At 56.4% G+C, this 14,283-nt stretch overlaps 1 protein-coding gene across 2 annotated transcripts in view; it reads right to left on the reverse strand.

Annotated features, from left to right (window-relative positions):
• Positions 1 to 5,792: 5,792 nt before the first annotated feature.
• The window catches only part of OTUD7B (OTU deubiquitinase 7B), a 32,726-nt gene continuing 24,235 nt past the window's right edge, over positions 5,793 to 14,283 (reverse strand). For both annotated transcript variants that reach the window (XM_035346527.1, XM_035346528.1), the window contains exons 7-12: positions 11,248 to 11,360; positions 10,370 to 10,497; positions 9,617 to 9,766; positions 9,170 to 9,284; positions 8,031 to 8,115; positions 5,793 to 7,241 (exon numbers count right to left, since the gene is read on the reverse strand). In XM_035346527.1, coding sequence (XP_035202418.1) covers positions 5,940 to 7,241; positions 8,031 to 8,115; positions 9,170 to 9,284; positions 9,617 to 9,766; positions 10,370 to 10,497; positions 11,248 to 11,360 — 1,893 coding nt within the window. In that variant the 3' untranslated portion in view covers positions 5,793 to 5,939. The remainder of the gene's footprint in view (positions 7,242 to 8,030; positions 8,116 to 9,169; positions 9,285 to 9,616; positions 9,767 to 10,369; positions 10,498 to 11,247; positions 11,361 to 14,283) is intronic.

Genomic DNA, 14,283 nt, shown 5'->3' on the forward strand with positions numbered 1-14,283 from the left:
GGGGGGGGGGGACACGCAACTCCCTAAACCCTGTAAGGGACGTCTGGTGCCAGCGGGGGATGCTCAGCTCCCCACGCCCCATAAGGAGCCGGAGGAAGGGCACTCAGCTCCCCGAACCCCACGGGGGACGCGCGGCGCCGTGCGCAGCCGGGATTCACCCGGTCCCATTTGGGTGCCCCCACCCCGTCCCCGCACCTTTCCCCCCGGGGGCACCGTGCGGCCCCCGCGGGTTCCCCACGGAGGCCAAGCGGCGGTGCCGGGGAGGAACGAGCCGCTCCGTGACTCATCGCTGAGGCATCGCCATCTCCTCCCAACCCCGGAAAAGCCGGCGCTGGCCGGGCCGTGCCAAGCGGCACCGCGTGGGCCCCCGCTGGGGGCTCCGGGGGTCCTGACCCCGCTCCCGGCAGCAGGTGGAACCGCCGGGGACCCCAAAACCTGACCCCCCGCTGGCTCAGCCCCTCCGGCCAGGGCAGGACCGGGGTGGCCGAGGTCCAAGAACTGGCACCGGCAGAACCAGGCTTGTGGGAAGGTGTCGGAGCACTAAAATCCTCTCTGGGGCCCTTTTTGCCTCCAGTTTTTTGGGGGAGCCTCAGCGCTGTGCACCCCAATTTTCCACCTGTAGGAAAATCAGCCGGCAGCACAGCCCCGGGGCCCCCGGGGGGGGGGGGGTGGGGGCTTGGATGGGTCCCCGGCTCCAGCACCTTGAGGATGAGAAGAATTTCCTGTGGGGCTTTGGGCCAGGGATCGGCGGTGGGGCAGCGTCTGCGCCAGCTCGGGGTCAGCCCGGGCTGTGGGGCTGCCCCGAGAGCTGCAGGAAAATTGGCGAGCCGGCACCGACGTGGCGCTGAGCACGGCCCTGGGTGGAAGGGAAAGCACTGGGGGCAAGGATAAAAAAAATCCCACTGCTGTAGGGGCTGGGGGAGGGAGCAAAGAAACCCTGCAGGAACCTGCTCCGAGCTCTCCCGACCCCACAGGGGCTCTCAGCACCCGGTGGCACCACGGCACATTTCCAACCGGCCCCCAAACCTCACCCCACGTCCCCCAGCCAGCAAACGCCCCCGACCCCCCGCTTGGCATCATTAAGGGCAGAGACGGGGGGGGAGAGCAGCCTGCTTTGGGGTTCGGAAGCAGCTCTAAACCGCGGGGAGCTCAACGGCACCGGGATGCCTGTGGGATGGCCCCGAGAAGGAGGAGCGGGGCTGGGACTCGGGGCCATCAGCAGAACCCTTCCTCGGGCTCCCGGCTGGGCCTGGCTCGAGCGTGGGAGCAGGTGGAGGGAGCAGCTGAAATAGCTGGCATTTTTTCTGCTCCAGTAGGGAGCGGAGCTGTCCCACCCAGCCCGGAGCGCTCCCGTAACACCCCACGGGTAAAAAAGGGGGGTGCTGCACCCGGAGCCGGTGCGAAGCCTCCGAGCGTGGGCCAAAGTCCTGCAAGTTCACGCGGGGACCGATCCAGCTGCTGCAGCGCTCGGCTGGACCCAGACCTTTGCTCTTCGCCCCGCCAACGCCTTCAAGACCCAAAGCTGCACCCAGAAACCCGTTTCACCCCAAAATAGCGCTGCGGGGAGGGGGGGAAGAGGGCGCAGGCGTGCGCGGCCCCGGGGCTGGACGGACACGGCTGCAGCTCCGTGGGTTTTCCCAATTTCTGAACCCGCCGAAGCAGCCGGAGCGCCCGGCGTTGGCAAGGAGCTGGATTTTATCACCACGCCGTGCTAAGCCTCAGGAGGGTTTTAAATCCTTCGCCTGACCGCCCAAAGCACCGGGGAAAGGCTCCGGTGAGGGTGACGAGGGACACGACCAGGTTCAGGAGCAGCAGCTGGGGAGGGGGGGGGCTTTAAAAGCAGCCCCCCAGCGATCACCCAAAGAGAAGAAGCTCCCCCTGACCTCCCCGCATCGATGGCAGGAGGAAAAGCCGATAAACCCAACGCGTCCCTGCAAAACAGGCTGGTGGGGGGGACGATGGGGTGGACGGGCCTGGCGGGGGGGGGACGCTTGGCCCGAAGCGCAGGAAAGAGGCACGGCCGCCGTCGGTGGTAATTAGTTGAACGTCGTTTATTGTCAGTGAATCTATGGTAGCATAAATGAAGGATGCCGCCAACAGCCCGATTACAACGCGCCATCTAGTGCTCAGTACAGCAGTGCTCGGACAAGGAGTAAAAAATCGCCAACCCGGTATTTCTTAATTAAAAAATAATAATAACAGTAAGTCTTTTGTGAATAAACGATTGCAGAATTAATTCAGGTCACCTCTTGTGAAGACCCGAGCATCCCACCACCCCTCCCAGGAGGGGCTGGGGGCACAGGGGGAGCGTTCCGAAGCTCGTTTGGGGAGCCCGGGCGAGACGCGGAGCCGCTGACGGCCAAGACGGGGCCAAAACCCAGGCTGCAGGATGGGACCCGGGGCTAAGACAAAATGAAATCGTTCCAAAAGGGTCGTGGGCCTTCACTGCAGGAGGGCCAGGCCACGCAGAAACCCCCAGGTCCCGATGGCAGCAACGTTTCCTCCCGTTACACCGCTAAGTGCACTTGTTCCGAGACCTTGGGATCAATTGCGGCCTCCCCTTCCCCGTCTCCTTTACACGCCAGCGGGGCAGACACGGGAGGAAAACCCTCACGTGGTACCAAAAATATATCGAGCCCCTAAAATATACCAAAACCCTAAAATACGGCGTGGGCAGGGGCTTTAGTGTGGTTACGGAAAGGAACCGGTGGTTAGTAAATGTCTTCCAATAAATATCAGTTGTATTTAATCGTCCCATAGAAAAACAAATTTAGTTTCACCAGAAAGGAAACAAAAATGACCTGAAAAAATCCTTAGCAGTACTGAAGAAACGCGGCCGATTCCCTCAATTCGCTGTGTAAGGCAGGAGGGTTTGGGCTCAGGGATGCTCAGGGAACAGCTGAGATTCTGCGCTTTGTAGAAAAAATACTCTTTGCTATTTTACTCTTTTCATTGGAAACCTAATTTTGCCTGAAGTTGTCTTTTTTTTTTTTCCCCCAATTTTGATTTTAAAAAAGCTACGAACTCCAGAAACGGCGATGAAAACGGCAGACCAAGCACAGGCCACGGGGGAAGATCCTCCAAAAATCCACCCCGGGAGCCCCGTGGGTGCAACGGCCGCGGGGCTGGGCTTCAAAACCGACCCCAAAACGGGGAATCGGGGAATTCATTTTGGGGGAACTTCGCCCCTCACCTCCACCTCCAGGGTCCCGTGGCCGCAGCCGTCGGGGACGGCGCAGTGCCGCGGCCAAACCCCGCCGGCAGGGCCACGGCATCAGCAGCGGGCACAAAGCACTCGGCCAAACTCCCTTTTTCTCCCCCAAAAACCCTCGGGAGGAGGAAGAGCGGCAGCAGCTCCGGCAGCCGGCCAACGCCGGCCGCACCGCGTGGCCCCCTCGGGCGGGTTGGCGCAGCGGCTGGATGGGGATGGCCAAAGAGGGGAGAATTCCCCCCCAAAAAAAAACAGGAAAGGGGCACTGAGCTGGTGGAGCATCCATTCGTGCCTCCTGTCCCCCCCCGCCCGACGTCTTTGGTGGGGGGCACGGAGCGTCCCCGCTCCTCGTGCTCTTGGCAGCACCCAAAGGATTCTACAATAACGCTGCTGGTCTGGGGCACAGGAAAAAGAAGAGGCAGAAACCACTGCACCAAAGGACTTTGGGTTTTGTTGCGTTTTAAATAAAGCCGCTTGGGTTTGATGTCTGGGTCCCCCCGGGGTGACTGGGGGGGGGGGGGGGCAGAGCCTCCGGCACGGAACCGACCGCGCGCGCTCTCGCCCCTGCAGTGAACCCAACGCATTTCAACCCAACCCCGGGGAGAAATTCGCTGCCTTGCATCACCCCAGGATCAGAGCACGCCCACGGCAGCCACCCCGCGCGCCTCCCCGACCGCCTGCCAGCCCCGGAGCCCCACGCTGCCAGGCAGAAGGACCCGAAGGAAAACCCCGCTCGCAGCGACTTTGCTTCAATGCCCCTCTCGCCGCCGGGCAAGGCTTATCCACGCTCCGAGCAGCAGCAATTTAACAAAACCCAAAATAGTTGGAGGGGTGGGGGAGCTCGGATATTTTCCAGGCCGGCGGCTTCGAGCTCGACAACCCAAACCCAGCCCGAGCGGGGCTGACCCCGAGCCACCCAGGTGGGAGCACCTGCGGCAGGCGGCGGCACCGCTTCCACCAAGGCCTCTCCTGCCCAGGGGTGGCCCCGGCGTTTCACAAAGCCCAAAGCAGCCACCTCCGGCAGGAAAGGCCTTAATTTGGGGCTGGGTGGGTTTTTTTATTTTTTAGACCTCCATTAAACCGGTCAAAGTTGTACGTTAGAAGAAAGCCTTAGTGTGTTTGTGAGAATAAGGCTTCAGGTGAGTCCCCGGGGTTCAGTCCGCTTTCCCCCTCTCTGCCCCGCTCTCTCTTCCCTTCTCCCCGTGGCGGGCGGGGGGATCAGCGTGGGAAGGGATTGCATAGTTTGATGCCTTTTGGAAAAAATAACAAAAAACCCCAAACCGAGGGAATGGTGTAAAGCTTTGACTCATCAGTGTAATTCACGTTTTATTTCCACGCGGTAAAATGCTGAACCTTTGCTCTACACAGGACTGGAACGAGGATCGAGTCCAGTTCGGGATCTACAGTTACAAAAAAAAAAAAATAAAATAATAATAATAATAAATCTGTGCAAACATTGCAGTGCTAAAGTTACACCCGCCCTGAAAAACGGGGAGCTCAGGGCAGCGCTCGTGCCGCGCCGCGGGGCTCGGCCGGGGAGAAGGGGACGTAGTGGATGGACCACAGCGAGTGTGGGAGTAACACAGGTACGGGATCGTTTTTCTTACATCTCGCTCTTTAGCCCTATTATCAAAAATATCTTTAATATTACTCAGCCTAAGGTCAGTTAACGTGGCTCAGCAAAATGGAGCCGAGTTAATTCTATTCAGCAGAACAGAGGTAGTATGGAAGTAGCTTGCTCAAGTAGAAAGTTATCGTGTGTGTGTCCACGCACAGCTGTAAGCTAAGGGCAGCCCGGTGCAGATTTACCTCCCGGTGCCGCGGGGCGCTCTTTGTCCTCCCTGCTTCTCCACGCCGTTGGTTATTGCTGGCTGGAGACACTGACCTCGTTTCTCCGTCGATTCTAAGTCGGTTCGACTGTACCGGTAACGGTTCCGCACAGAACTTCTGCAGGAAAACTCAAAGCCACTCAGCGCTGTGACCACCCCGTCCCCCTCCCACCCCAAGAAGAATTTTAAAGTAACGTTTAAAAACGAGAGCCGAGCCCCTCGGAAGGGCAGCGCCCCGAGCCCGCTGCTGCGGGGCGCTGGGAGACGTCCGCTGGGCTCAGACGAGTTCAAACCGAAAAAAATAAAATAAAAGAACGTCCGCTTCCGACTAAGCTCCAATCAGTACCAGAAAACATCAAATAAAATAAAAACGGTGTTAAAAAAAAAAAAAGAAAACAGGAAAACCTCTCAATTAAAAGGTCTGCGACTTTCTAACTGAAATTGCTGGGGCATTTTCGCTCGATTCGGGAGAAGCGCTACGAGGAGTGAGGGTGGAGCCCGGCCGGAGGACCCGCGGGGCGCTCGCTGCTCCCGAAGCTTTGGTCTGGTTCGGCGGTGGCGGTGAGGAGCCCCCGCGCCTCGCGCTCCGACCTGAGCTCGCCCTCCACGGCGGCTGGCTACCGAGCCCCCCTGGCTAACCCGAGCCCCCTCCCCCGGCTAACCCGAGCCCGTCCAAGGCGCCCGTGCTCGTGGCGATGCGGCGGGGAGGAGGGCTGGCCGCGGGTCACCTCCGCGGTGCGGCGGCCGCATTGCGCTCCTCGGCCCGTCCGGCCAAGCGCCCGCCGCCTCCCTCCTTCCACGGACAAGGAGAGGAACGTGGGGAGGGGGGGGGGGGGAAATCCGGGCGTTATTGCATCCCCCACGTGCCACGGGTCCGGAGAGCAGCGCGGGCAGAGCGCTCAGAACCTGTGCACCAGAGCCTCCCGCTCCTTGCGCTTCAGCTCCTCCCGGTAGCAGCAGGAGCAGAAGTTCCCGGTTTCCGGGTGCCCGTAGAAGCTGCAGTTGGGCTGCTTGCATTTGGTCTGCTGGACGTTATAAAGAGCCCGGCCCCTCGCTTTGTCCGCTCCTTTCTGCGAGCCGTCCTGCTCCGCGTGCTCCCGGCAGCCGTTGCTGTGCGGTGCCGAGCCGCCCGGGCCGTCGCGCTCCGCCGGGAAGCCGGGGTGAGAATCCGTGTCCGTGGGGGAAAATCGCCCGGCGTGCGAAGGGCTGGAGGCGTGGGGGCTCGGCCGGGCCTGGCCGCAGTGCCTGGGGAGGGTGGCGTAAGGGGGGAGGCTGCTGCAGGGCCCCCCCGCCACCTGCCTCCGGCCGTCGGGGAAGCCGGGAGGATGAGATCCTTCCGTGCTGCTGGCCACGGAGGGCCGGGGGAAGGTGAAGACGCCCGAGTAGCTGGAGGGAAAAGCTGCCATCTTAGCGCCGAGGGCCAGATCCGGGGTCTGGATGGCGTAAGCAGGAGGAGGCTGGGGGTAAGCGGGGCTGAGCATCGCCTCCTCGCCCTTGTGGGCGTTCAGCTCCGGCTCCAGCCTCTTGGCGGGGGCAGCGCTCGCCAGCGCCTTCTTCTCTGCCTCCTTTTGCTTCTGCTCGGCCAAAAAGCGCTCCTCGGCGTCCAGCAGGTACTGCTGGATCATCTCCTCCTGGTACTGGAGCCTGTTGCTGGTCTTGAGGTGGCCGGCGAAGATGAACTTGCGCTCTCCCTGCATGGCAGCCCGGAGGATGCTGAGGCTCAGCCTCACGTCGTTGCTGTACTTGTAGGGGTCCGACGGCTTCTCGGGGGCTGCTTTCCCCGGGCAGGTTTTCTCCACGGGAGCCGACAAGTCTCCTTGGGAAGATTCCTCTTTGCTTCCTTTCCTTGACTTCAAGGATCCCTTCTTTTTCTTCTCCAAGGTATCTCCCTGCCCATTGCTCACGCCTCCCTTCATCGTTTTGCTGTGCATCAACCCTCCCATGTTCTTTTTTAGCTTACTTCCCAAAGTCTTGCCAAAGCTGCCCAGCTTGTTAGCAACCGAGTCTGCCCGTTTTTTATCCTTTTCCTTGTCCTTTTCTCGGTCTTTCTTTGGTTTCTCTTTGTCCTTGCAACCCCTGCTGCCACCGTTGCTTGCCGAACTGCTGCAGACCGACTCCTTGTCGGACTCCCCTGACTCCGCAGCTGATCGAGCGTCGTCTCCCGCAGAGGCTGTAGGGGATTCTGGCTGGGCCAGCGGCGCCTAGGGAGAAAGAAAACACATATCCAAGTCAAATAAGTTCCTCAGATAAGACTTTTCAGGCTGAAGGTGAAATAAATGGAGAAGCAAGCACTTGCAAGGAGAACAGAGGGGACAAGTGGTGGCTCTCAGATCCGGAGTTATTTCACGGCAATGCTGCAGCCAAAGGGCGACCCGCAGAATTCAGCACACGCCCTGGCCCTGTGCTGGTTTCAGACAGATCAGAACAGCTCATGTCTAAGTTTGGGGAGTTTTCTCCAAAAGAGAGGAGAAATAAAAAGCAACACAAACAATAAAAAGCTAACAAACAAAGAAATCCTTCACGCCTGGCAGCCCGGTGACACCCGCGCTGCTAAGGCAGCTGCCACGGGGACGTTGGAAGCAGGCAGAAGTTCCCAGAGCTCTACGAGTCAGTCCCGACAACGAAAGGTCCCAGGAAAATTACAGTCAAGCCGCAAGTCAGCTTCTGGTGGCCACAAACCAACAGCTTGTGTTTGTCTTGGAAGAGGCAGCAGTCGGCCTCGCTGCCAGACACCTACACAGGAGGCTGGGCTGCTCAGCAGGACGCGCGAGGGCTGCGCTTCAGCTTTGCAGGAAGGACAAAAAAAAAAAACAGGCAGGAAAAGCTCGAGAGCAAGGCGCAGGCACAGGAACGCGCGCTGTTTATCTGCTGGGGGCACAGACCACCTCGCGTGAAGGAGGGCTGGGCGGATGGCAACTTCGCTTCCGCCGCCCTGCGGAAGGGAGGCTTAAATAATTCAAAAGTGAAGGGAACACCCCTCGTCTCCTTACCTGCATGTCACAAGGCAACGTGATCCATTTAACATTCATGTAGCTGTGCAGCAGGTGCAGCTTGGCCTCCAACGACAGCGTCACACTAAAATTCGAAACAAGCACAAGAAGTCACAGTCGAGTCCTGCTTCAAGGGCCCAGCTTCTTTTCTCCATCGTTACCAGGACATTGGCCTGTTGTCTTTATGTTAAAACACGTTTTAACAGGTAAAAACCATCAAGGCAGCAGCAATACAAAAGATGACGTTTTTGCAGCCTTCCAAGCCTTTTAATTAAGAGGGGAATGAATGAGTAAGAAGATTGCTGTATGTCAGCATCGGGTTTGCTACAAATTAATACCAAGCTGGCAAATAATCTTACTGGTACACGAGGCAAGTAACAAAAAAGCAGATGTCACACATCTCAACAGAGCTAGTTTCAAAATGATTTTTCCCCTCCACAAAAACAACTTCAGAAAAAAAAAAAGCGAAGATGTTTTCTCAGCAATTTCCATTCGTCATTTTTTTCCCTTAAAAACACGCAGTGTTTCCTATCGGTTAAAAAAAAACCCTCAGAATGAAAGATCTGTGTCGCTGAGACCTGCCCTGAGCTTTAATAAAGGCGCTGAACTCGGAGGTTTCGACGTTTCCTAACCCGAAGTCATATGATGGACAAAGTCCCGCTTCCAGCTCTCCGACCGCGACGCCCACTATTGGTGACTCCTGGCTCAATAACAGGAAACTCGCTGCTACCAAACCGTGCCGCGGCTCGGCCGTGGTCTGAGCCCAGTCTAGGAGGGGCGTCTGTCTGCAAGCATCCCTCCGGCTCCTGGGGCTCATGGGCGAAGGTGTTTGTTGTCTCTGGGGACGCAGGAAGGGAAAAACGCACCTTTGTGTGCCTGAGAACACAAGCTACAATACCTGCTCCTCCTTATCGAAGCCGGTAAGATGTCACTACACTTCCCAAAGTATACCAAAACACTCAGGACGTCAGAAAAAAAAAAAGAAATAAAAAGGAAAAAGCTGCTCTGTGTGCTCCGCACAGGGTCATTCCCCAGCACAACTTCCACCCAGACACAAGAAACCCCCCAGTGCTCTTGAGCAGCCGGGGATAAAGACCGAACCGCGCGGCTGCGACCGCTCCGGCGTCCAGACAACCGACCTGGCCAGCTTGACGTTGTCACTGTCGTCTTTCCCCCACTGCCAATCCTTCCCGGGATCCACGGCGAAGTGCACAGGGAGCAGCTTATGCTCGGAGTCTGTCAGGGGGATCACAGCTGCACGAGGAGGAGAACAGAAAGCCCACTTACTGCCCGAACTGACGAGGCCTGCCACTTCTGCGCCCGAACTGCAGTTGACACAGAAGCCCGGCGTCTACCTCCAGCGTGTTCCCCACATAAATGAAGCCTTCCTCGCGTCGCCCCGCTCCTCCTGCCTGCCTAACCCCCGTGACGAGGCAACCTTTCACGGCAGCGGCAGCCGAGCTCGGAGCGCTCACCAAGAACGGCGTCGGTTCCGCCGGCCGCTGGTGGCGCGCCAAATCGCGCGCAGGCGCTGCTGCGACCGCCAGGGCTCGGGACGTAAATCACTGGGCTTGTTCGTCACCTACCTTGATCTTTCGTGGGTTCCTTCTGCTCCATGGAGACCAGGGCAGAGAAATGGGCTTGGTCGTACGCCAGAACCAAAGGGGAACGATGGCATTTGTTGGCTGGGACTTCCAGGGGAAGATAGATGCCTCCAAAGGGAATAGGGGCAAAGGCTGGAAAGAAATCGGGCTGATTAGTTTTCGTAATAGGTTAAAGGGTTCAGACTTGTTTATCCTGAAACTGCTCCAGAACAGGCTGCTTCACCTCAAGGTTTTACCTGCAAAGATCTATCAACTTGAGGGGCAAAAAAAAGAAAAACAAAGCAGAAACAAACCCCAAACGCATCCATTTTATACCAGGAGGGACACAGCTGCAGAATGAATCTGGAGTTTCTACAAAAGCCCTCCTCCACACACAAAAAAAAAGCCTGAAATTTGCACACAGAGCGATGGTAATTGATGAATCTTTTCTGACAGGAAATTAAAGCCTGCTAGTGGAAAATACTACACGCAGGGAACGGAATTTCCCATCTGCACACACGTGTAGGGGCGAAAGAAGTAGAGAAGTCATGGTGAAAAGGCAGCAGATCAGCCGGTGATGCTCAGCTGTACGGCTCATAGCCTCCAGCGGCGTCACGCCCAGCAGCCCGCCCCACGCTCATCGACAGGGCAGAAAATCAGGCTCCACGGAGCAGAAGGAGCCCGTGACAACAGGGCACGGGCAATGAACAGCCTGAGCACGCACAATTAATAAAGACAAACGAGCGCGACTCTTACCTTCTCCCCCCGAGTCCCGCAGCATCGTGTCTGCCACCACTACTATGGGTCTCTTCAGCACGTGGGCCAGGACAAAGACATGAAACTCCTCCAGGCTCTCGTACACAGGTTCCTCGGAGCTTTCAACGCTGGGGAACAAGAACTAAATCAATTTTCATCCTCTGTGCACTTAATCATCGCTTTTAAAGGCAGGAAGGGTTCTTTACAGGCAACAGCACGGACGTAGATCGTATTAATGGCATTAAGTTTCATCTTTTCTCTAATTTCTTATTTTGGACACAGACAGATCCAAAAAACCCCTCCTGTTCTAAGGCAAGGGTTTGTTTCCAGGAACTACCGCATTGCTACTTGGCACTTTTTGGAGTCTCTTATCTAAAGAGCCTCAAAAGTTGTGTTTGTTTGGGATGGCTGCAGCGATAAAGTGCCCTTGAAACGCGGAGGGAGAGAGAACACTGCAGGAATTCTCAGCTTTCGTTCATCACTTTCATTTTGGAGCCAACGACATGATGAAACGTGAGAAAAGATTAGGTTTTTGTTCAATTCTGGAAAAGAGCTGTTGCCCCACAAAAGGGGTCAGGCAGCATTTAGAGAGAGGGCTTTCCGTAACATTTTAATGGATGTTTCCATTGTTTTTCACAATCCTTCAACCCTCCCCTTAAAACCCTCCCATACAAGCGCGACCAAAGCAGCAGACCTCTGCTGTTCCCAGCCTGGACCCGCCCTCGGGAAAATTATTCCAAGCTGTACGTTTAAGGAAGATATTCCCTTTTTTCCCCCCCCCTTTCCCATGTTAATCATGGCCACTTAAGCCCTGGACATCCCAGGCAGGAGGCTGGAAAGCCTCCCAGCCACTTCGCGCGCTCGCGTGCTCCCCGTACCCGCCGCAGTTGCCTCCGTTGGTGCCGTAGTGCACGCGAGGCTCGCTGGAGGCCAACTTGATCAGCTCGTTCCACTCCTTCTGCCACTCCTCTTCGGTGTAAACGAGACCAGACTGGGAAAGAGACGACAGAACAGAGTCCTCAACGTCAGTTTTTTTTTTTTTTTCTTCTTTTTTTTTTTTTTTTTTCCCAATTTCTGCAGCAATGCTTTGTGCACGCAGCCACAACATCTCTCTAGGGATTTACGCAAAAATAATCAACGCTCTAAGCACAAAAAAATGCGAAACTGAGGAAGCGTCGGGACCACCGGGGGGCGGGAGGTGGGCTGCGAACCGGCTGAAAGGAAGAAGCCGGAGGGTTGTGGTCAACGGGACGGAGTCGAGCTGGAGGCCTGCACCTAGTGGAGCCCCTCAGGGGTCGGAACTGGGACCAGCGCTGTTCAATATTTTCATCGATGACCTGGATGAGGGGATGGAGTGGGGGATCGGGCTAGGGGAATCTTTCAGGGCCGCTCCCAGTCCCTAATATTTTGTGAAAAAAGCACCCATTTCCAAGTCAGCCGCTCTCAGGCCAGCAGGGAGATGATCTTGCCTAAAACAAAGAGTTTTCATCCGCATGGGGTGGAAGTAAACACTTCAACCCACAGAACGAGAGGAAAGCTTTCCTCTCACTCTAACCCTTCCACTGCTACCGCTGACATAACCTGCAGGCAAGGGACAGGGGCACGGATGGGGATTGGACCGGCTCAAGTTTGCCTTCAGAAGTTATTCCACGGCCTTACTGAACTACGAAAACCAAGGAAGGGCAACATAACGCCCAGAAGGATCCAGCACAAGGCTCGCTGAGCTACTTTGACACACTTGATACTTTCTTAGCTCTCCAAAGAGGCACAAGGCACATAGCACAGGCAAGACCTGCTGGCTAATGGTAAGAGTGGGATGGATTTTTTCTGTCGCTGCAGATTCTTTTATGAACCACAGCTGAACTGTTTACCCCTTCAGTCCTTTCTTGTCCGTCCACGCACTCAAACTGATGTTTTGCTCACATTTCCTGAGCACGCACTTTACGATCGCCGAACGCCGACCCTGCAGTCGCACCACGTGAACCGGGAGACACCCAGCCCAAAAACAGCCCCAGGCAAACCCCCGCAAAGCACGGCCCTTTCCTCGAAAAGCTGCAGGGCTCTGAAGACATCGTTGTCTTCGTGGCAGCCCGTGAACACAGCACCCTGCCTCCGGTACAACCGTTCCACTCCCAAAAGTCGGCAGCAAGGAATTGCCCCTCTTCTCCTCGACGGAGAAGCTTTCCAACGCGGTCCCAAGGAGCTAAAAGGCTCGTTACGCCTTATTAATCCCGAGTGAGGGGAGAAATACCTCAAAGCACAAAGCTACTCTCGAGCCTGCCGTGTTAAGGCCAGGAGGCAAGCTGCTGAGACACGAGGAAGGGCAGACGGCCCTGCCCTCCTCCTCTGTTCCTGCGCTCAGCCATTGGAGCTCCAGCATCCAAACACAACATCCTCAGTCCTCGGAGCTGCCAAGAAAACCTTCAAGCCACGAACCAGAAGTAGCTGACAGCCCAGCCAGCTCCCTGCTTGTTCAAAGCATGAATTAAGTTGCCCTGCTCCTGGTGAAGCCTCCAACGGGATGTCTTTCATCATTGATCCGAGCGTAGAGCAAAGCGAGGGAGGAGAGCGCTGGACCCAGAGTGGGTTAGGCAAGTTGGAGCGACTTCCATCACCCTGGGCTGCTTCTTTCCGGGCTTCTTTGGAAAGGCAGAGCTCCTAATCCCCGGCTCCCAGCCAACCCCCTGCACAGTACCTGCCGCACCGGCTGAAGCTGGACTGTTGCACCTGACTGCAGGCACCACCTGCACCCCGCCTGCCTCCGAGAAGCTTCTGCCGAGGGTTATTACAAGGGAACGACACAACCGAGTCTGCACGCCGAGTGTTTTCAAGCCCTTTAAGCTCTACAGGTCACAGTGCTTTGCTGATGGCTGCTTCTGGAGATGGCCCCGAGCACGCAGTTTAAGGGGATGCACAAAATGCTTAAAAGCAGTCAAACCTCCGATTTTTTATCAACTGCTTTGTTTCAAACAGGGAAATAGATCTTTTTTTTTTTTTTTTTCAGCCCGTCGAGATGCTCATCTCCGCGCCCTTCCAAAAATAAAAAGGAAGTTGGAAAGTAAACAACCTCCTTCAGCGTCAGGTGGAAACCAAAGTGTACTCTGCTCACAGCACCACCGCGCGATTCGACGACATCTGGTAACTTTCCGCCTTGACAAAGCCACGTCCCTGCTTTCGGGGGGGGGGGCACGTCGCAGCTTTAGGAGCCTTTCATGTGGCAGGTTCGCCGTTTCCTTTTTTAGTGGGGGAGGCTGCTCCACGCCTCGACGGAGGCGCATCTTTGTGATCTTATCGCAGGAGAGACCTACGACAGCTCTTTTCCATCGGCAGCGGACATATGTACTGGGTCTGGCTGGGATGTTGCCTTTCCCTGCAGCAGCCCATAGAGCGCTGCGCTCTGCACCTGTAGCTCGAACAGCAGTGGGATCACACCGGTGTTGTGTCTGCTGCTGAGCAGTGCTGGCACAGCATCAGGACTCTCTCTGACCCTCCCAGGGGGTGGGCAAAAAGTGAGAAAGAAACATCAGCAGGGCAGGGGACCTCAACCAACCCAAGGGATATTCCATACCATATGATGTCACGCTCAGCAATAAAAGGTGGGAAAAGGAAGAAGAGGGGAGGGGTGGGCTCTCGTTGCAAAAACGTCTGTCCTCCTCCCGAACACCGGCTACGTGCGTTGAGGCCCTGCTTCAAGGACGTGGTCAAGCATCGCTCATTGGTGGGAAGCAGAGAGGAATTTCTTTCCTCTGCACTTCCACACAGCCTTTACTTGGTTTGTTTAGTTATTCCCTTTCCCCCTCCCTCTTCCCCTTTCCCTTTTTTCCCTTTAGTTGAATTGTTTAATTAATAATATTTCCTTAATAATATTTTTTCTCTTTAATTAAATCATCCTTATCTCAACCCGTGAGTTGTTC

This window comes from Oxyura jamaicensis, chromosome 25 (assembly GCF_011077185.1).
Source record: "Oxyura jamaicensis isolate SHBP4307 breed ruddy duck chromosome 25, BPBGC_Ojam_1.0, whole genome shotgun sequence".
Classification (NCBI taxonomy): Eukaryota; Metazoa; Chordata; class Aves; order Anseriformes; family Anatidae; genus Oxyura; species Oxyura jamaicensis.